General features: G+C 36.5%; 1 protein-coding gene across 1 annotated transcript in view; it reads right to left on the reverse strand.

Annotated features, from left to right (window-relative positions):
- Positions 1 to 22,815, reverse strand: part of CNGB3 (cyclic nucleotide gated channel subunit beta 3) — a 151,376-nt gene that overhangs the window by 122,598 nt on the left and 5,963 nt on the right. Inside the window, exon 3 of the mRNA XM_060115719.1 lies at positions 10,203 to 10,329. Within this exon, the coding sequence (XP_059971702.1) occupies positions 10,203 to 10,329 (127 nt within the window). The remainder of the gene's footprint in view (positions 1 to 10,202; positions 10,330 to 22,815) is intronic.

Here is a 22,815-nt window from a genome sequence, read left to right on the forward strand (position 1 = left end):
TCCTAGTACTTGTGCTGTTTCACTATTTTACATTTAAATCTCTGATTCATTGGGAATTTATCCTTGTGTGCTGCATGAGGGGCAGATCCAATTTTACTTTTTTTCTATATGGCTATCCAGTTACTCTAATATCACTTATTTAAATCTACATTTTTGGTACTGATTTTAGATGCCAACTTTATCATACACTACATTTTTATATGCAGTTAGGTCTATTTCTGTATCCTCTATACTACTGGTTTAGCTATTCGTGTGCCAGTGCCACACTATTTTTTTTTATTACAAAGGTTTTTAAATAGGTTTTAATTTTGGTAGGACTTATACCACCTACATTACTCTAAAAGCTCCATTTTCAGCGTTTTCCTCGCTATGTTTGCTTGTTTGTTCTTCCAAGAAATTTTATAACCAACTTTTCCAGTTAAAAAAAAAAAAGAAAAAAACCCCAAATACCTGTTAGTATCTTTATTATTCTATAAGTTTGGTGTGCAATATTTTCATTGTGTTTCCTTTCTGAATATTTTCTAATTTCACTAATGATGTATTTGTTGACCCAAGGGCCACTTAAAAGTGTGATTTAAATTTTAATTATGTGAGATTTTTCAAAAATTTAGTTAAAAAAATTAACTTCTAACTTTATTGCATGGTGATTAGAAATATATTCAATATGAAATCTTTAAAATTTATTAAGACCTACTTTAGGTCTCAATTTGTGAAATGGTCACTCCTAGTGAAGTGGTTCTCTGTCCTGGATGGACCTTGGAATACCTTGAGGAGTGATTTTCAGACACACTAAGGCCTAGAACCCACCCCAGACCAATGAAATCAGTATCACTGGGGGTAGAACACAAACATTTTTATTTTTAAAGAGCTCCTGGGAGATTTTACAGTGTACCTTGTTTGTTTTTTTGTTTTACATAGCAAAATGAATTAAGCTCTTGTAATGTTCTAAGTAAACTTGAAATAACTGTTTATTCTTCAGTTACTGGATATAAGGGTTCTCTAAATTTCTTTCAGATTTAAATTGTCAGTTGTGTTGTTCAAATATAATATATGCTTAATGAATTTTTAAATGTTAAGTCTATGAAAAAACAAAAAGAAGTATTTTAAAATCACCCATCTAGGAACATGGAATCATCAGTTTCATTTTGTAATTGACAGAATTGCTCCATGTTCTCTCTGTCTCTCATCTATCATCTTATAATATTAAAATCATATAAGTTTAGTGTATGGAGGTTACTCTATTTTAATTAAGTTAGTGTTCTTCAAATATATTTTAACATGCATGTTTAATTAAGAAGTTCTAAAATTGATCAAATTCTTAATTCTTTTTTATGCCAATCACCCTACTGTAGAGGGAATAGTTTAGTTCCATCTCACTTTTTACCCTCAATTTAGACATTATTATAATTATTTCATGGTGTTAATGTTTATTTCTATTTATCCACATGCTTGCCATTTTCTCCACTCATTTCTTCTTGAATCTCTGTGCTGGATTGGCTATTTGCAATCAGTGGCATTTCTGTTCCTTTTTACACTTTCCCATGTTATTGCAGTGGCTGACAGCCTGGGAACCTTATTTTTAAGAATTCCTTGCCAGGAGGGTTCTGATTTAAATTCCACCAATGAGACACATTTGTAGGTGATTTGAAAGTTAAAAGGAAGGCACAATTCAGTTGTCATCTGGCAGAAGACCAGAGCATACTTCCTTAGAAGCAGCAGATCTTCTGAACCTTCTTCAGACTTTATATTCTATTGCCAGTCTCCAGCTTTGAAATTAAGGGGCAGCTATGGCTTTGGCAGCTACTTTCTGCACTTTTCTAATTTCTGTGTTGCAGTCTCCACCCTTGAACTTTGCTCTCTTACCTCTTAAAAAAATTTAAACTATAGAATTCCTTGTATTTAATGACTTCTCATTGAAATATTTAGAATAAATTCTTTTTTCCTGACTGATCCCTGACTACACCAATTTGAGTCTTTCCTCCTCAGATAATTTTTCTTTTCCTGAAGTATACGTTAAAAAAAACTTCTCAGCTCCCTTCAGTTTTGCTTGACTGAAAATATCTACACTTTACCCTCTTTTTTGAACAATAATTTCACCAGGTATAGAATTCCAGGTTGACTATTACTTTTAGAATCTTGATAATGCCATTCTACTGTTTACTGGTTTCCATTGTTACTATTGAGAAGTCAGATGTTTGTTAGTTTACTTCTCCTATTTTATGTGGTCTGTATTTACTTTCTGGCTAATTAAAAAATCTTTTTCTTTTGTGTTTTGTACTTTTAAGTTTTATTAGAATATATTTAGGGCTAATTCATTTTATTTATGCTGATTTGGATTTATTTGCCTTACTGAATTTTAGGACTACTACCTTTTATCAATTGTATTATCTCTTTGAATATTGATTCTCCACCATTCTATTTATTATCTTTTTCTGGAATTCTGATTATATGCATTTGGTACCTTTTCATACTTTCCTCCACACTTCTTAATTTTAATCTCTCATATTGTCCATCTTTTTCCTTTATGGTGGAAGTTGGGGTGATTTCTTCAGATTTGTCATCCACTTTGCTAACTCTTCAACTCTGTCTAATCTGCTGTCTAGCTAACTGACTTTCTAATTTTAGAGATTATATTTTTCATTTCTAGATGTTCTTCTCAGTTAACTTGCAGAAATACCTTGTCAATTCTGACAATTTCTGGTTTGTTGTTTCTTATCTTATTTTCAATCTTCTCTTTTATTTTTTTAATATACATCACATACTTATACAGAATACTGTTTTTGATAATTTCATCATCTGCAGGTTTTCAAGAGTCTGATTCTGCAGTTTTTTGTTTCTGTTGTCTTGTTCACAGCAATTTATTTTCTCATGTGTTTAGTAATTTTTGACTGTGAGTTCATGTTAATTGAAACTTTATCAATAGGGATATTTTGAGATGTGGTTTTAAAGTTTGTTTTCTTCCAGATTGTGTTGGATTTTGGCAGATGTCTGGGCTCTCAAATTTAATTGTTTTAAATTTTTTTCGCCTCATTTTTTTTTTTTTCAGAATATAGATAGTTTAAGAATTCTGGTTCTAGTTCTATTTGAATATTGGTTTATGGCTAAGAATTTTTTTTCTTCCCCTTCCTCTTCTCCCATTCCCTTTCTTCTCTGCCCTTTCCCTCCTCTGTCCTCTCCTCCTTCATTCCACACCCCTGCTTCACCTCCAATTTTAAATTTCTTCAATTTTTCCCACTCAAAGCCAGGACAAAGGCAAGTATTACTCAAGCTGTTTCCCTCTGAGAAGTAGTTTACCCTCCAGTGGGTTACCCTGTGGAATCCTAGTTTTATGAAAGAGTTTCCAACATTTTTTTTTTTTTTTTTTTTTTTTTTTTGCGGTACGTGGGCCTCTCACTGCTGTGGCCTCTCCCGTTGCGGGGCACAGGCTCCGGACACGCAGGCTCAGTGGCCATGGCTCACGGTTCTAGCCGCTCCACGGCATGTGGGATCTTCCCGGACTGGGGCACGAACCCGTGTCCCCTGCATCAGCAGGCGGACTCTCAACCACTGCGCCACCAGGGAAGCCCCCCAACTTGTTTTTTGCATCCAGTTTAATCCCAGGTTTTGTTTCACTAATGACACATTTCAACTCAGATCTAGCCTGTAGAGTTTGGAAAAATCCTCAGGACAAACACCAGTTCTTGAAACTTTCTATCAGTAGAATTTATTTTTCACTAGCTCAGGCATGCATTAAAATGTAGGTTTTATATTTTACCTAGTAGTTTTAATTACATTCTCCCCAAAGAGTTTTCTACAAATGTTTAGTTTGCCATATTGCTAGAAATATAAGTTAGCAATCATTATTAAAATGAGATGCCAATCTGTTGTTAAAAGTGTTTGCAATGCCTAATTATAAAAGTATTGCTTACCACAGAGGAAAATTCTAATTTGGGGCTAAAAATAATAGTGCATCATTTTTTATTATGCATCCCACAGAATTAGCACATGTGTAGCTGATTTTATTTTTTTACATGCTTATAAATTATTATAGTATAAATTGTATTTTATTTTTATAAACGTGATAGCTGACATTCCTTTTCTATTTCAACTATAAAGTCACATATGGATTTTTAAGCATCTTTACGGTAGTGATTCTTGCTTTTTCTAGCTACAAGACAATACACATCAGTGTTTATGAGTGCTGATAAGATTCTGAATTCTATTCTGGTCTCATTGTTCCTGCTGTGATATGACTGCCTATTTTAAAACCACCCAAATAGAGACTGATTGCTATTATGAACAAAGACGACTATTCATAGAAATAACCTTCCTTCTTAGCATTATAGGTAGCAACAGTGATGAAAAGCCATATACTATAACTGTAAAAGTCAGTCTTGCAGTGCACCCCAGTCATGGGCATTGAACTTTTCACTCGCTTGTTCATCATTTAACCACTTAACCTATCAGGCATTCAACTCTGTCTCCTTTTCAGACATAGTTATTTGACATTTCCAGGCAAAACACATCTTTTGCTTGCTATTCATTAGTGTCCATCAAAATGCACTTTTTTATATTAAAAAATAAGAATGTGCTGAGATGGAATGCCAGAAACAGGCTGTTTTTCTCAGTAATGGACAAATGGCATCAATGGGACTTTCCAGGGGTGAACCCCATGTCTTTCAGAAGCTAAATGATTCATCTAACAGCATAATGAATTGGTTGCTTTTTTCTGGGAAGATTTGCAAAGAATATTTTTCCCCTGGATAAACAACTTAGAGAACATTCTGAAATGATATAAAAAAAGAATAAATAAATATATAAATAAATAATCTAGTTTAACACAAATGGATTCCAGTCAGCAATGTGGATATGTAATACTTGGATATCTTGAAAAGAAATCTCCTCCTGGGCGGACATGTATTTGAGATAAGTATTGTTACTGTGGCCAGAAAATTAATTTTAGGTTCTATTTAGAATCTTATTGAGAGTTGGATGAAAAAAAAACCCACAGAATCACAGAAGTGATTTTGTTTTATGAAATTCCCATCTTTATAATATAATAATGTCAACTTTACTCACCCCTTCTTTTTGTGTTTATATAAAGAGCTAAATAGACAAAATATGTGAATTTGGCTTAGGCATATATCCATACTCTTGTATCCTTACAAAACAATATTTGAGACAAGGGAATATTTTATAAACAGGATGCCCAACTTTATAAATAGTTAACATTAGAATTTCTGTTCTGTGGCATGATGAATAAGATGGTCATTATTATGTATGCCCAAGGGTACTGAATTTCTATGTTAAAGAGTTTTGGGTAAGGCTGGGTTGGGTGATGTCTTACTTGTTCAGACTGCTATAACAAATACAATGGACTGGTGGCATATAAACAACAGAAATTCATTTCTCATCATTATGGAAGCTGGAAGTCTGAGATCACTGTGCCAGCATAGTTGGGTTCTGGTGAGAGCTGTCTTCTGTTTTGCAGGATTCTTGCTGTATTCTCACATGGTGGAAAGAGGACAAGAGAGTTCTCTAGGTTCTCTTTATAAGGGCACAAACTCCATGCATGATGGGGTCCACCTCCTAAAGATCTCATCTGATAATGTCACATTGGGGGTTACGGCTTCAAAATGTGAATTTTGAGGGAACACAAACATTCAGTCTATTGCAGGTGAGATAAGAGGACTGTGAAATGGTGAGAAAAGACTGCATTTTAGCATCAGAAAAATTTTCAGTTCCTTTATGTGAGTAATGGAGATGGTGTGGTAGTTGATTTTATGTGTCAACTTGACTGGGCCACAGGGTCCCCAGGTATTTGGTCAAAAGCTATTCTGGGCTCATGCAGCTCAATATCAGAAAAAAAAAAAACAACCCAATCCAAAAATGGGCAGAAGACCTAAATAGACATTTTTCCAAAGAAGACATACAGATTTCCAACAAACACATGAAAGGACGCTCAACATCACTAATTATTAGAGAAATGCAAATCAAAACCACAGTGAGGTATCACCTCACACCGGTCAGAATGGCCATCATCAAAAAATCTACAAACAGTAAATTCTGGAGAGGCTGTGGAGAAAAGGGAACCCTCTTGCACTGTTGGTAGGAATGTAAATTGATACAGCCACTATGGAGAACAGTATGGAGGTTCCTTAAAAGACTACAAATAGAACTACCACATGACCCAGCAATCCCACTCCTGGGCATATACCCTGAGAAAACCATAATTCAAAAAGGTACATGAACCACAATATTCATTGCAGCACTATTTATAATAGCCAGGACATGAAAGCAACCTAAGTGTCCATTGACAGATGAATGGGTTAAAAATATATGGCACATATATACAATGGAATATTACTCAGCCATAAAAAGGAATGAAATTGAGTTATTTTTAATGAGGTGGATGGACCTAGAGTCTGTCATACAGAGTGAAGTAAGTCAGAAAGAGAAAAACAAATACCGTATGCTAAAGCACATATATGGAATCTAAAAGAAATGGTACTGATGAACCTAGTGACAGGGCAGGGATAAAGATGCAGATGTAGAGAATGGACTTGAGGACACAAGGGAGGAAAGGGAAGTTGGGATGAAGTGAGAGAGTAGCACTGACATATATACACTACCAAATGTAAAATGGATGGCTAGTGGGAAGTAGCCGCATAGCACAGGGAGATCAGCTCAGTGCTTTGTGACCACCTAGAGGGATGGGATAGGGAGGATCGGAGGGAGGCTCAAGAGGGAGGGGATATGGGGATATATGTATACTTATAGCTGATTCACTTTGCTGTACAACAGAAATTAACACAACATTGTAAAGCAATTATACTCCAATAAAGATATTTTTAAAAAAGTTAAATGCTTTTACATGACTCAGATAATTGTTTTTTTAATGCCCTTTAGAAAATTGTTTATGTTATAAGCAGAAACTCATTTTAACTGAAAATTACATCATAGCTAATCTTTCCTTGTGCACTTTGCAATAGTCTTTGTGCCAAAGCATTAAAATATAACAGATATGTAAAAAATAACTATTTTAGGTGTGTCTGTGAGGGTGCTTTTGGATGACATTAACATTTGAATCTGTACACTAAGTAAAACCGATTGCTCTCTCTAATGTAAGTGGTCGTCATCCACTCAGTTGAAAGCCTGCCTGAATAGAACAAAAAGGCTGACCCTCCTATGAGTGAGAGAGATTCCTCCTGCCTGACTGGGCAGGGACATGAGCTCTTCCTGCCTTCAAACTTGAACTGAAACATTGCCTCTTCTTGGGTCTTCAGCTTGCAGCTTTCACACTGGAATTATACCATCAGTCCTCCTGATTCTGAGACTTGCAGCCTCAGACTGGAACTATATCATTGCCTCTCTTGGGTCTCTAGCTCGCTGACTGGAGATCTTAGGAACTTCCCAGCCTCCACAATCATGTGAGCCAATTCCTTATAATAAATCTATACATATAATCTTGTTGTTTAAAAAATATCCTGTTGTGATATCTATCTATATCTATATCTATATCTATATCTATATCTATATCTATATCCTGTTGGTTCTCCTGGTATCTACCTCTGCCTGTCTTCTGCTGAGTGTGACAGAAACTAAAGGCATAATCAATAATATCATACTGCACTTCACACACAGAGACTGCAAAATCCACAACATGCATTCTCCCCAATACAATAGGATGATATTGATCATCCTAAACACATAATTCCTATTCAAGCCATGGCTTAGGTCAGAGGATAATGTAAATGCACTTAGAATAAAAAACCTACCTTTAAATTTTATTTATTAATAATTAACTTATTGGGGCCTCCCTGGTGGCGCAGTGGTTGAGAGTCCGCCTGCCGATGCAGGGGATACGGGTTCGTGCCCCGGTCTGGGAGGATCCCATATGCCGCGGAGCGGCTGGGCCCGTGAGCCATGGCCGCTGGGCATGCGCATCCGGAGCCTGTGCTCCGCAACGGGAGAGGCCCACATACCACAAAAAAAAAAAAAAAAAAAAAAAAAAAATAATTAACTTATTTTGTTATTTCAAAAAGTTGAAGTGAGAATCAGTCGCTCACACAGCATCTGTATTTAGTGCCTGCAATCAATCAAATCCTTAATGTTTTTCAAGGAGAAAGAGCTTTTTAAAACCTGGCCTTGCCCAAGTTTAAAATTATTGATTTTTAATAACTGCAAATACCAAAATCATCTTTACTCATTGAGAGTATTGTGAAATAACACTTTTAATAGAAAGTTATTTTATCATTGATATTTTCTAGTTATGTATAGAAACTCTGCTCTCTAGGATTCAAGATGTGGTACCACTGATACCCATGAAATCAAAACAGGAAGGCTTTGGTAAGTCCTCCATGGTATTGGAAATTAAGATTCCCAGTAATATTAGTCAAAAGTGACACTGGAACTTCCAGTGACCCTTTTAAGTTGCTCCTTCAATGCAACTGGTTCTCCCTCAATCTTGAGGAGAAGTGTGGTCAGCCATAAAGCCAGAGCTTTAAACTAACTTGGGTCTACTCAGTTTGTCGATAATTCTCAAGTGACTTTGCTACCTATATTGCAAAATGAATAATCAAACATTCCAGAGAATAATCAATTCATGAGTACAAGAGTCTGAAATAGGACAGGTATGACTGGAACAGGGAGATGGGACAACAGGGAAGGAACTGTGTGTTGGGGAAGACAAAGTAAAACAGGTGGGAAGCATACAGGGCTGTGTCAAGGAGTTTTGTGTTTTTGAGATATGACCCATTTTTCAACGTAATTGAAATGTTTGCATTTTCGCATTTCAGAAGAGTGAAAGTACTATACTGGGTTAAGAAGAATACATCCCTAAAAATGTTAGTTATGGCTTCCACTTCAGTCCTTTGAAAACCTAAGTATCACCCTGGTTGTTACAAAAAATTAAATATCCTAAAATAAATGCTAGAAAGAGAGATCAGTTCAGAAGGTTAAGATGTTGATTAAAAGTGAGGGTATTGGTGGGAGCGAGGAAAAATTTCCACTCAGGGATCTGAGTCTTTTGCAGTCTGATCTTGGCAGAGCTGACCTATGATTATAGGCAAACTAATTAACCTTTTTGTGCCTTGGCTGCTTATCTGTGGAGTAAAGATAACAATGACTCACTAACAGGGCTGTAAATCATCTGTAAACACCAACAGTTATAGAAATAATATAATTACTTACCCCAGTTGTGAGAGTCTAATCTTTACTTCAGAGTTTAAGTACCTTCCCTCTGCCTAAATAATATGTCAGGCTTAATTTTTGTCAATTTTTTTTTGTATGTGCAGTAGAGTGAGCTTGTATTTTCATATACAGTCAAACATATGCTTATTGAAAATGCACTCTTTCTGATGCCTATTTTTCAACCTAATACACTGGGTCCTAGATTATCATGGTGACACCTATTGGCAGCACACAGTTTAATACAGTAGAGCTTCTGAGAGAGAAGTGGGAATGGGGGGTCAGGGGGAGGAATAGGTACTTTTAACTTCTTTATAAATAACAACTCTTCTTCCCTATTAAATAAGAAGAGTACACTTATTGCAATTATATTAACTATAGTCAAGCAATTCAAATTGGATCAGCAGGCACATAAACAAGCTAAGAAGTGGCCAAATGAAGGAGCTTCTCGTTGGGTTTTATTGTGGATTCAATGATTCACACTGACATTGCCATCTCCTTTGTGATATTTCCAGTAATTTTGCAGGAAGTATTTATATAACTGTATTCCTTCAGTGGCAAAATGATTATCTGCTTCTGTAATTATTCTTGGTTATCATACCACACTTTCTTTAGCAGATGAAAGGAAATAATAATCAATCTTCTGGAACAGTAAAATGTTTACAGAATTGGAATAGTCATTTCTTTGTGAATTCAGAGAAGAATCATTCATTCTCTTCAAGTCCTTTTTAAAAAATTCATGCCTAGTAAATATGTAAGCTGCTTTCAAGCTGATACTAATGACTCAGACATGTGACTACAATATTTTTGTTGGTGTGTTATGGCCTATGGCCAAATGGCTGCCTAGAGATCGTGGTTAGTGGCCATGGCAGGCTGGTAAGGAACAATAAACTGGACAGAAGCAACCTTTTAGTTCCGGCCAGGTCCCTTGTGTTATGTGACTATTGTAGTTCTCCTGACCTTTGCTCAGCTAAAGTGGGGGATAGGTGTTTGAATTTTTGAGTGCAGTATTATGTGTTTTATTGAGTTCTCACCTGACCAGGCCTTCTTTCCCAGTCCCCATTTCCTTCTGCTCTGGCTTTATTCCAGTTGATTCTGCTGGATTTTGAGAGTCAGGGTTTGTGGTCTTGTCTTCGAGTGTATTTTTCTCGCAGATTTTATCTATGGGAAAGAAACAACATATAGATAGAAGAATATATGCCACTTTTAAAAAAAATTAATTAATTAATTTATTTTTGGCTGCATTGGGTCTTCGTTGCTGTGAGCGGGCTTTCTCTAGTTGTGCAAGCGAGGGCTACTCTCCTTTGCCCTGCGCGGGCTTCTCATTGCAGTGGCTTCTCTTGTTACAGAGCACGGGCCCTAGGTACGCGGGCTTCAGTAGTTGTGGCACATGGGGTTAGCTGCTCTGTGGCATGTGGGACCTTCGTGGACCAGGGATCGAACCCCTGTCCCCTGCATTGGCAGGCGGATTCCCAACCACTGTGCCACCAGGGAAGTCCCTATATGCCACTCTTAATACAGCTATATTGGACAACATAAGTTACAGAGAAGCTGCTTGTTTTTCCAGAATAGTTTTCTCAGGAACACCTCCCCTAGGATTCCTCTAAACAAAGTATGACCTTATGCAGGAGGAGTTAACCTGCAGACGCCTTCACACTGATGAAAAAATATGCTTAAATTTGGTATATTGTGAAACATAAGTTTTACATGGTATATTTCTTTTTGACATTAGCAAGGCTGAATTAATAAGGAGCCATTATTCATAAGGCATTTTTGATTCTGTTAAAGTATAATTTATGGCTGAAATTGATGCATCATAAAATTCAGAAAAATAAAATAGGCAGAAATGATGTCATTGACATTATTTTCAAATTTTGCATTCTAATTTTGTTTTTTAATAAAAATCTTTATTTTTCCTTTGATTATCTTCAGCTGTGACATCTTTTCTGAAGAAACAATGCAAACTAATATGTACTAGCTTCATTTTCAGTACAAGGATTACATTTTTTCCTTCAAACCTACAAATACAATTTCCAATTAATATAGTTTAAATTGTAATTTACCCAGAGAATAATCAATTCACTGCTAAATATTTGGATTTTAGAGAAGATTTTAATGAAAATAAATTACTTAATATAAAAGAAAATATAGAGGGAGCAAAGAAATACAATGAACACAATTTAATCCATTATCCACAGTTTCTAATTTATTTTTAATTGTATGTACTGTGCTTAGAAAGTTGAAATGAAGGCCCAAATCATAATCCTTATTTTATTATAGTACATTATAATTTTTAAAACTTAAGTCAACACAGTATCGAAAGTCTGGGCTTACAAAACTGATAAATCAGGGGATGATCTCTTACTTTACAAAAGTTTTCACCATACAAGTCCTTTAATATGAAAATTTCTATGATCCATCTAAATGTTTTCAACATACTGAACTTTTCAGGAACATGTTTCAAGAATAAAGTGAATCATAAAGTCAAGTCATTACTTACCATTTAAAAAAATATGAATAAGAAAGAATAAACCCCTGAATTTCCCAAGACAGTTTTCTTCATTTTGCATCTCTTATCTACCTTTATTTTGGAATTATACTAATTTTGGCTGGAAGATAGGAAACACACACTTTCCATATGTCATTTTTTACTAAGAGGTTTTTTTTTTTAATTTTTTTTTTAATTTTTATTTTTGTGGTACGCGGGCTTCTCACTGCTGTGGCCTCTCCCGTTGCGGAGCACAGGCTCCGGACGCGCAGGCTCAGCGGCCATGGCGCACGGACCCAGCCGCTCCGCGGCATGTGGGATCCTCCCAAACCGGGGCACGAACCCGTGTCCCCTGCATCGGCAGGCGGACTCTCAACCACTGCGCCACCAGGGAAGCCCTACTAAGAGGTTTTGATAGAAATGAGAGAATTTTCCCTGTGTATTTGGATCAAGCTATATTTTTCCATTTCTTTTTATCTACACCCCCAATCACTTTTCAGATTTTTGACATTGTTCCATGTATTTCTGGCTAAGAAAGTGATAGCCAAATCTTTTTCCTATATCTACAAATATTGGGGGCAATCACTGTACGATATTTTAAAGCAGAGAGTTCTTAACCTCTGGCCATGGATGTCCTGTACAATCATGGATTGGAACTCTTGAGACTGTATGCTGTATATGCATTTTTTTCCATGGAGAAGATCTGGGGTTAACATGAGCTCCTCAAAGGAGTCTGACCAAAAAAGGGCTATGAGCCATTTTGTGCACGTTTCTAGGGACACCTGTCCCCAAAAGAATATTAGGATTGAAATAGAGCATGAAAAAATGAGTAAAAGGATTCAGAAAAAAACCCTGCTGAATATAAAACAGGCAGAATCTGTAAAACAGAGTATTCCTTAAGAGGCTTTTAGTGACTGTTTCTTATAGAAGCACATGAGTATAAGCTGCATCGTCCTCTTCCATCGCTCATTCAAGCCACAGCCTATGTATTACATTTGCTGTGTTACTTTTCTGTTAGTACCAATTACATGACCAATTGTTTTGCAATAGTTCTTTTCTTACATTCTAATAAGTCATCTTTGTTTATTCTCATAACATTTGGATTAAACTAACTTTAAGTAGATCTTCACACCTTACCAGGTCTCCTCTAGACATTACCAAGCTCTTCTAAAATGATGCTCTATTATGACAAATCTAGGCTATTTTAGAAATTAAATATAGCTTAATTTGCTTTGTGGATAAGCATTTTATTATAAAATAAATCTTCTATCATAGCTTTTTAAAAAAATCACAATGCCTCACTTTGTTTTTTTTTAAAGAAATAATTTTTTCTCAAATAATTACCTGCCATACATCAATATTGGCTGAAGGTTCTAAGAATGGGTGTTTGAAGACCCTGCACATTTTTAAGGCATCTGAATTAACTTCGGTGAGATTATTTAGCACAGTGAAGGCAGCTGCCAGTGGGTAAACACAGGAGAAAAGACTCACATAAGAAAACTGCAGGGATAACTCCAAGTAATCATCGAAGGTGCCCAAGTAAGTTCCCATTTTCTTTTCCAGAATGACCTCTTCATATAATGTAGCATCGATGTCTGCCTTTAAAGCCTGCACCTTCCTCTTCACCTGCACATGCTGCTTCTTTTGGAGCCAGTAAGAAAGAAGAGATTCTACAATTTGGTTAAGGATCTGAGAGGTAATCAGGAGAGTAGCCAAGCTCTGACGCAAAAGCTTCATATCCCTCAGGACAAAGGCAATGTAGAAGAGTGAGGCAAAGCAACTTAAAAAGTTGAACACTAACACTTTCAGAATTAGGTGATTCCGGTAGGCAGATTCCAATCTGTGATTCTCCCATGAAGTTAAAAACTCCCACGAAGATGAGAAACCAGTTATTTCCATTCTTGGATTCAAGGCAGAACAACTTGAAAAAATACCCATGAGGACTTAAAACAAAAGGATCTCCATCAACTATAGTCAGTATAGGTGTCTTTTTATCCATGCAGCATGTTATTTGTTTGTGGGAACAGATGGTCAGATTGTTTGCATCATCCTCATCATGAAAGAGAAATCTAAAATACATGGCAAATCTTGCTTTGGCATCTGGGTAACGTTTTGTGAACTGTGCATGGTACTTCCCAGCTTCACACATGGACAGCAGGATTCCCTTTTTTGCAGCTGCCCAAAAGAATAAGTCTTTCTGCCAACTGTGCTCTTTGCACATTGTGTAGCAATTGTCAGATCACATCAGTGCACTTAGTCAAATTCTGCCCTGGAATGTGTGCCCGTGGCAGATATCAAAGTGTTCTGATCTGGTTGCTTTTATTGAATGTGCAAGAGTGAGTACTGAGTTTGCTCTCCACACACCTGGCTGAATCTGTCTCCAGCCTGACAGCATCTCACTCTGGGCCTCTGTAATACACTTTCAGACTGTTTGACCCCCGGGTACTGTGCATGGTGGAGGCCTGCACAGGTGTGAAACACATGTTTCCCTCTTTAAGAGAGGAAATAATTGATACAGAACCCCACTAACCTTCCACATTTTATCAGTGGCACTAAATAATTGCTGGAAAAGGAGGAATTCAAAGAAAGAAATTAATTTGGGAATAAGGTTGTTAATTAGGCATTGGTTCAATTGGCCCTTTTTTGGATGAATGTAAGAAGAAGACCTAAAAATGCTTTTATTGGTTGGAATACCTCGTGCAGGTGATGATATCACTTAGTTAAATTTCTAATTCTTAAAACACCAAATACATTGTGGGCTCTGTCTCAAAAACAAATCTCCTTTTATTAGACACCAACAATACCTGAGTGCTAGATGTTAGATGAATTAATAAAGACTAAGTCTGAGTGCTCTGATTAGATGCATAAATGATACTATAATTTTCATCTTAATGAATGAACATTTGGAGTTAAAAAATGAATAACACAGTCTTAAGAAGTGTATGATTAATGATTATTTTCTGGCACCCAAGATTGTATTTTTGACTCAGCTTGTGATTAATTTTGTAGTTGCTAGAATATATGTTTTCTTAGAGTAATTTTAATTACAGCACCTTGATCACACTTGAAATTTTATTACATCTTTGTAGATTGTCAAAATACATGGAGGAAATTGACAAATATTGTAGCAGGGCATACACAATGGGATCTGATAGAGTGCCTTAAATGCCATAGCATAGAAAAATGGCGTACTTTATACTCAGAAATGCTCATGCAATCTATAAAAATCTAGAAGGAATCAGAGTAGGTGAGAGTTCTGGAAACCATCCTATTAGAAGAATGGTTGAGGAACTTATGTTCTTTAGCTAAGGTATTGAAGACTAACTAGCGACCTAGCAGTTATTTCCAATTCTTTGAAGGGCTGTTACGTAGACAGGAAAATAAAATTATTTCATGTATTCCAGAAGGCAGAAGAGGGATCCATCAATAGGATTTACAAAACAGAAAAACAAAAACAAAAAAACCCCAAACATTCTAACAACTCAACTTGTCTTACAGTGAAACATACATTTTTTTGAGGCAGCGAAAACCCCATTGCTGGAGGTGTACAGGCAGAAGCCTGTGCCAAGAGAGCTAGGATGGGATCCTTGAACCTAGTCAGAGGTTAGAGTTCCTCCAGGCAGCCTTAACATGCTAAGAAGTCCTGAAGGAATTTCTACATTTAGGCAGATTTTGCTTTAAGGTACATCATCACAAGTAAAGAAATGAATAACTGCAAAGCAAAAAGAATACAGATCCATCAAAGGTAACTTTGGTACTGTGTCAGGATCAAGGAATCCTGTCCTCTCTCAATGGCATGCTTGGTTTCAGAGACCTTTTGTTGGGATTAATTCATCTAGAAAATGCATTTTACATACAGGTATTAAGGAATGTGGTGAGTTACTGGTGCTGGGTACCTAAGACAGAGCTCTAATCCTAACCACTAATTCTCTGGGTGACTCTGGATAAGTCGCTTTTCTGTAACAGTTTCCTCATCCATAAAATGAGGAATACTTTTGTCATGGGGACTTCTGTGAGGATTAAATAAAGACTCCATTTGAGAAAAATGCAATATAAATACAAAGTGTTCCACCAAGCAGACTAGGGTAAATTAAAATAATCTTTTTTTCAAAAAATATGCATTAACTCCTTCAGGTCTACACAGCATTGATGTATGTGGGGCATACAGGAACTTCTATTTACTTAAAAGAGTTCCAGGGATCAGGAAAGCAGAATGTGATTTCCTACAAATCAGATATATTCTTTAGCAGAAAGAAGACTAAAAACACAGAGTTTGATGTAATTGAATTATGCAAATATATTTAAATCATGCAAACTGCAAAAAAAAAAAGTGGCATTTTATCCAAAAAAAAAAAAAAAGAAAAAAAAAAAAGAAAAAAAGTGAAAACACCCACTTTGGTTAGAGTCTCAAGTTTTTAGTTTAAAAAATAAGTGGACACTGAGGTATTTTATCATAGTCTCCTCTTCTGTTTGATATTTAAAACAGTGTATGATTTCTCTGCCTAACTTATCCTTTTAGCTGATATTGCTCTCTCCACCTCTGCTGTATCACATACAGGAATGGTTCCTGACTGTGCACACAGTTGGGCACCTGACCTGAAGAAGGTAGTGATCCATGCTGGCTGGTGACCGATATATATGGTCACCATGAAGGCGCTGCCCTGTGGGAACAATGGTTGTTATCTAAGTCAGGTAGACTGCTCTCTCTGGAATATGGACTGGGAAAAGAGTAGATGGAGAGAGAGCAGTCCAGAGTAGATATATATAGAGAAACACAGCAGTCTTGAGAAACGAAGCCATGTTGACTGTGAAAAAGAGTCAGAGATAGTAATTAGCTCCTAAGGCTGCTTCCATCCCCAGAACACTTTTTCAGTTCCAGTTATCCACAAGTTTTCTTACAGTGAGCACTTGCCACCCAAGGTGCCCTGACTATGTCTATGTCCCTTGCCAACTCAGCATGGTTAGGAATTTTCTTCATCGTTTCAAACTGTAAAGCCCATGTTACTTACCTTTTTTTTTTTTTTTTCCCTTGCTGTACGCGGGCCTCTCACTGTTGTGGCCTCTCCCGTTGCGGAGCACAGGCTCCGGATGCGCAGGCTCGGTGGCCATGGCCCATGGGCCCAGCCGCTCTGCAGCATGTGGGATCCCCCCAGACCAGGGCACGAACTCGCCTCCCCTGCATCGGCAGGCGGACTCTCAACCACTGCGCCACCAGGGAAGCCCCTACTTACCTTTTTTCTAGACTAAGTTTTCAGAAATTTCACATGCCACGTTTATTCATTTCTCATTTCTTTTGTTCATCATCACATTAGGTATTAGTTTTGAATGAATATTTCTTATTGATTTCTATAATTCTAATTGAATACTGTATAAGACTTTCTTTTGGGATGAAGCAGAGAAACATGCTTGAGTAATTTTGATAAAAAGTTTCATTCTTTTTTTTTGTTGTTGTAGTTTCTGTATTCCCACCTTAACCCTTGGCTGGTGAATAGGACCAATAGTCACAGAGTGGACTACACTGCTAAAATTAGCCATAGTAGTTCCTCTCATGCCTGCCAGTCAAGCTGTTTGCTTTTACATCGGGAAGCCTTTACTGATACTTGTAAATTAAATTTCAGTAGACAGTCTGCCCATTTTCCTATTCCACATAAGACAAGTTAAGTTGAATAAGTTAATTGTTACTACCAAGGACTAAAGAGTGGTCTCTTGTTTAAACAAGCTAGTATTTTCCCTCCTTTTTTGTGTCTATATTTTTTAAAATAATATAATTTATTTTTTAGAGCAGCTTTAGCTCTAGAGCAGTTTTTGTTTGTTTGTTTTTTAGCTCTCTGGATGTCTGTTCAACCTAAGAGTTGGCTGAGATGCAGGCTAGGTCAGTTTGGATAGATGGTAGGGGACAGGCAAGGCCCAGAATGCCTCTGCAGACCTGGAACTGTGCTGAACCTGGCATGCTGGGATCTTGGCTGTGGAGAGTTATTTGGCTCAGAAGGTGCAGGGAGGACCCCATACTTGTAGTTTGTTTGCAACAAAAAGTCTGGGCTGGAGAGCATGACTGGAGAAGAAGGGAAGACTAAGAGGATAACTAAAAACATCTTGTCGAGGGTTGTCTATGTCCACAGGTTTTAACTACATGGAGTACCTACATGTGGTTGGTTACATGAGCAAGCTAAGAGTCAGAGGTGTTAAATATCTTTTTTTTTTTTTTTTTTTGTGGTACACGGGCCTCTCACTGTTGTGGCCTCTCCCATTGCGGAGCACAGGCTCTGGGCGCACAGGCTCAGCAGCTATGGCTCACGGGCCCTGCCACTCCACGGCATGTGGGATCTTCCCAGACCGGGGCATGAACCCATGTCCCCTGCATCGGCAGGCGGACTCTCAATCACTGTGCCACCAGGGAAGCCCGATGTTAAATATCTTGACCAACTAAGGTCACACAAAACTAGTTAAGTAGAAGAGTAATAATTTGAATTCAGGGGTGTCAAACTCTGTTTATTCTAGTACAAAATACTGCCTTTAGTATTAATTGTATGATTGTTTGGACTGAAAATTTCATTTTCTTAATTGTGACTTTGAAAGTATGGAGTATTTTAAAGCCATATATGTTAGTTTTCTATTTCTGTGGCAAATTACCACACATTTAATGGCTTAAAGCAACACAGATTTATTCACTTATAGTTCTGTAAGTCAGAAGTCTAAGACAGACTGCATTCCTTCTGGAGGCCTTAGGAGAGAACCTGTTTCCTCATCTTTTCCAGTTTGTAGAGGCTGCCTGCATTCCTTGGTTTATGGTCCCTTGCCCCATATTCAGAATGCATCAATCCAACATCTGCTTCCATCATCCCATCTCCTTCTTCTGCCTTTGGCCCTTTTGCCTTCTTCTTATAAAGACCCTTTGACTACATTGATTCCCCCTGGATAACGCAGAATAATCTTACCATCTCGAGATCTTTAATATAATCACATCAGCAAATTTTTTCCATGTAAGGTAACAAATTCATTGGTTTGGGGAGTTGGGGTATGGATACCTTTAGGGGCATTATTGAGCTTACCAAACCATACTAGTTATGGGCACCTAACTTTGATCCACTTCCACACAAATAGAGTCACTTTACGGCATTATAAATCACGAGGTAAGTCATTTACATATCCTATGCTGGTACCAAAACATTAATTTAAAGAAACATTTAATGTAATATAAATGAAGTGGAAGCCTAAGAAAGATGACTGTAATCAAAAGAGGACTTTAGTTAGTTATCTTTATTTGAATCAAAAATATGTTGCAATCTTCATTTCTATGGCAGATATAAATTAAACCAGGCTCTGCAGAAGATAAGAGTTCTATAAGCAGAAATCAACATCTGCAGATATTATGACATTGCACCTGCATGTTTTTAAGTGAAGAACACAGAAATACCAACCATGTATAAGAGGCTATATTTAAACAGTAATAATTTTGCTTTTTCAAAACAAAATATCTCAAATATAACTGTTATTCCTATTAAAGTTTCTGAAGACATGCTAAGTCTGCAAATTTAAATGAAACTATTTTTTTCCTTCCCACTCAAATAGCTCCTCTATTAAATGAAGTTTCCATGATAAAGCTTTTATTACCAGCCAGGAAAAATTAAGATTACAGACACACTTTGAATAGAGTATAACAAGAATAAGAATAAACTTGTAATCCCAAAGATGTGATTCTTGGTTTCATGCCATCAAGGTTGTATTTTTATGTGAGAACTACATATTTGAAACCATCACTACTATAAAATAACTCATAATATTGAAATCTCATCAAAAAAATAAAGTACTTAGGAATGAACCTGACCAAGGATGTGAAAGACTTATATGCTGAGAACTATAAAACATTGATAAATGAAATTGAAAGTGATTTAAAGAAATGGAAAGATATACCATCATCTTGGATTGGAAGAATTAACATTGTTAAAATGGCCATTTTATCCAAAGCGACCTATAGATTTAGTGTGATCCCTATCAAATTACCCATGACATTTTTCACAGAACTAGAACAAATAATCCTAAAATTTATATGGAAGCATAAAAGACTCAGAATTGCCAAAGCATCTTGAGGAAAAAGAACAAAGCAGGAGGCATAACCCTCCCAGACTTTAGACAATACTACAAAGCTACAGTAATCAAACCAGTGTGGTATTGGTACAAAAACAGACACATGAATCAATGGAGCAGAAGAGAGCCCAGAAATAAACCCACACACCTACAATCAATTAATATTCCACAAAGGAGACAAGAATATATACTGGAGAAAAGACAGTCTCTTCAGCAAGTAATATTGGGAAAGTTGGACAGCTGCATGTAAATCAGTGAAGTTAGAACATACCATCACACCATGCACAAAAATAAACTCAAAATGGCTTAAAGAGTTAAATATAAGACACAACACCATAAAACTCCTAGAATAGAACATTGGCAAAACATTCTCTGACAAAAATCGTACCAATGTTTTCTTAGGTCAGGCTCCCAAGGCAATAGAAATAAAAACAAAAATAAACAAATGGGAACAAATCAAATTTTTACACAGCAAAGGAAACCATAAACAAAGCAAAAAGACAACCTACAAGACTGGGAGAAAATACTTGTAAACAAAGTGACGGACAAGGGATTAATTTCAAAAATATACAAACAGCTCATACAACTCAATAATGAAAAAACAAACAACCCAGTCAAAAAATGGGCAGAAGAACTACATAGACATTTCACCAAAGACGGCATACAGATAGCCAATAGGCACACAGAAAGATGCTCAACATTGTTAATTATTAGAGAAATGCAAATCAAAACTACAATGAGGTATCATCTCACACCAGTTAGAATGGCCACCATTAAAAAGTCTACAAATAACAAATGCTGGAGAGGGTGTAGAGAAAAGGGAACCCTCCTACACTGTTGGTAGGAATGTAAATTGATGCAGCCACTATCGAGACCACTATGGAGGTTCCTTAAAAAACTAAAAATAGAGTGACCATATGATCCAGCAATTCTGGAAATAACAAAAACACTAATTCAAAAAGATACATGGGGGCTTCCCTGGTGGCGCAGTGGTTGGGGGTCCGCCTGCCGATGTAGGGGACACAGGTTTGTGCCCCGGTCTGGGAAGATCCCACGTGCCAGGAGCAGCTGGGCCCATAAACCATGGCCACTGGGCCTGCACGTCCAGAGCCTGTGCTCCGCAACGGGAGAGGCCACAGCAGTGAGAGGTCCATGTACCGCAAAAATAAATAAATAAAATAAAATAAAATAAAAATAAAAATGAAAAAAAATACATGCCCACCCTAATGTTCACAGCAACACTATTAACAGTAGCCAAGACATGGAAGCAACCTAAATGTCTACCTACAGATGAATGGATAAAGAAAGTGTGGTATATATACACAATGGAATACAGCTCAGTCCGAAAAAAGAATGAAATAATGCCACTTGCAGCAACATGGAGGGACCTAGAGATTATCATACTAAGTGAAGTAAGTCAGAAAGAGAAAGACAAATACTGTATGGTATCACTTATGTGTGGAATCTAAAATATGACATAAACAAACTTACTTACAAAACAGAAACAGACTTACAGACATAGAAAACAAACTTATGGTTACCAAAGGGGTAAAGGGCTGTGGGAGGGATAAATTAGGTGTTTGGGATTAGCAGATATAAAGTACTGTATATAAAATAGATATATAACAAGGTCCTACTGTATAGCACAGGGAACTATATTCAATATCCTGTGATAAACCATAATGGAAAATAATATGAAATATTCTTTATTTTTGTATAAATATGTATAACTGTATCACTTTTCTGTATACCAGCAACTAACACAACATTGTAAATCAACTATACTTCAATAAAAAAATTAAAATAACTCAAAATAAAACAGAATTATAGTTTGAATTATTTTGACAGTTCTGTGTTTTTTTTTTCTTCCTTTGGATATGTAGATTTGATTTCTACTGTAGGGTGTTTCTCTTTTCCTCAATACCTCCATTTGTTAACCAACAGTTCATTGTAATCAATGAAAATTCTTATATGATCTACAGAAGAACCTTCTACTCCTTTTGAAAAATTGGAAGATTAAATAATGCTGTTGATAAAAATATGTCAAGAGCTGGAGAGGGTGTGGAGAAAAGGGAACCCTCTTACAGTGTTTGTGGGAATGTAAGTTGGTGCAGCCACTGTGCAAAACAGTATGGAGATTCCTCAGCAAACTAAAAATAGAATTACCATTTGATTCAGCAATCCCACTCCTGGGCATATATCCAGAGAAAACTATAATTCAAAAATATATATGCATCCCTATGTTTATAGCATTATTCACAATAGCCAAGACATGAAAAAAACCTAAATGTCCATCGACAGATGAATGGATAAGGAAGATGTGGTACATATATACAATGGAATACTACTCAGCCATAAAAAGAATGAAATAATGCCATTTACAGAAACATGGAGGGACCTAGATATTATCATATTAAGTGAAGTAAGTCAGAAAGAGAAAGACAAATACCATATGATATCACTTATATGTGGAATCTAAAGTATGACACAAATGAGCCTATCTATGAAACAGAAACAGAATCAGGGACATAGAGAATAGACTGGTGGTTATCAAGGGGGAGGGAATGGGAGAGGGATGGATTGGGAGTTTGGGATTAGCAGATGCAAACTGGTATATATAGAATTGATAAACAAGGTCCTACTGTATAACACAGGGAACTATATTCAATATCCTATAAACCATAAAGGAAAATAATATGAAAAAGAATGTATATATATAATATATATATGTATAACTGAGTCACTTTTCTGTACAGCAGTAATTAACACAACATTGTAAATCAACTATACTTCAATAAAAAAATAAAAAAGAGAAAGAGACAACAGGAATCAGAGACTACACGTATAGATAGCTATTTCAAGCAGTCTTACTCTAAAGGAGAATATGGGAATGAGGCAATAGCCAAAGAAGAAGTGGAATCAAGAGAGGTGTCTTTTGGTTGATGTTTTGTTTTTGTTGAGGTGGGAGGGAAAAAATGTCAAGAACACATTTTTTTATTATGTCCTCTTGGTATAGGAGTCTTACTATCTGTGGAAGTAATATCTGTGTGTGAACTTTTATCAGAAATGGAGCC

The sequence above is a fragment of the Mesoplodon densirostris genome, chromosome 13, assembly GCF_025265405.1.
Source record: "Mesoplodon densirostris isolate mMesDen1 chromosome 13, mMesDen1 primary haplotype, whole genome shotgun sequence".
In the NCBI taxonomy this organism is placed as follows: Eukaryota; Metazoa; Chordata; class Mammalia; order Artiodactyla; family Ziphiidae; genus Mesoplodon; species Mesoplodon densirostris.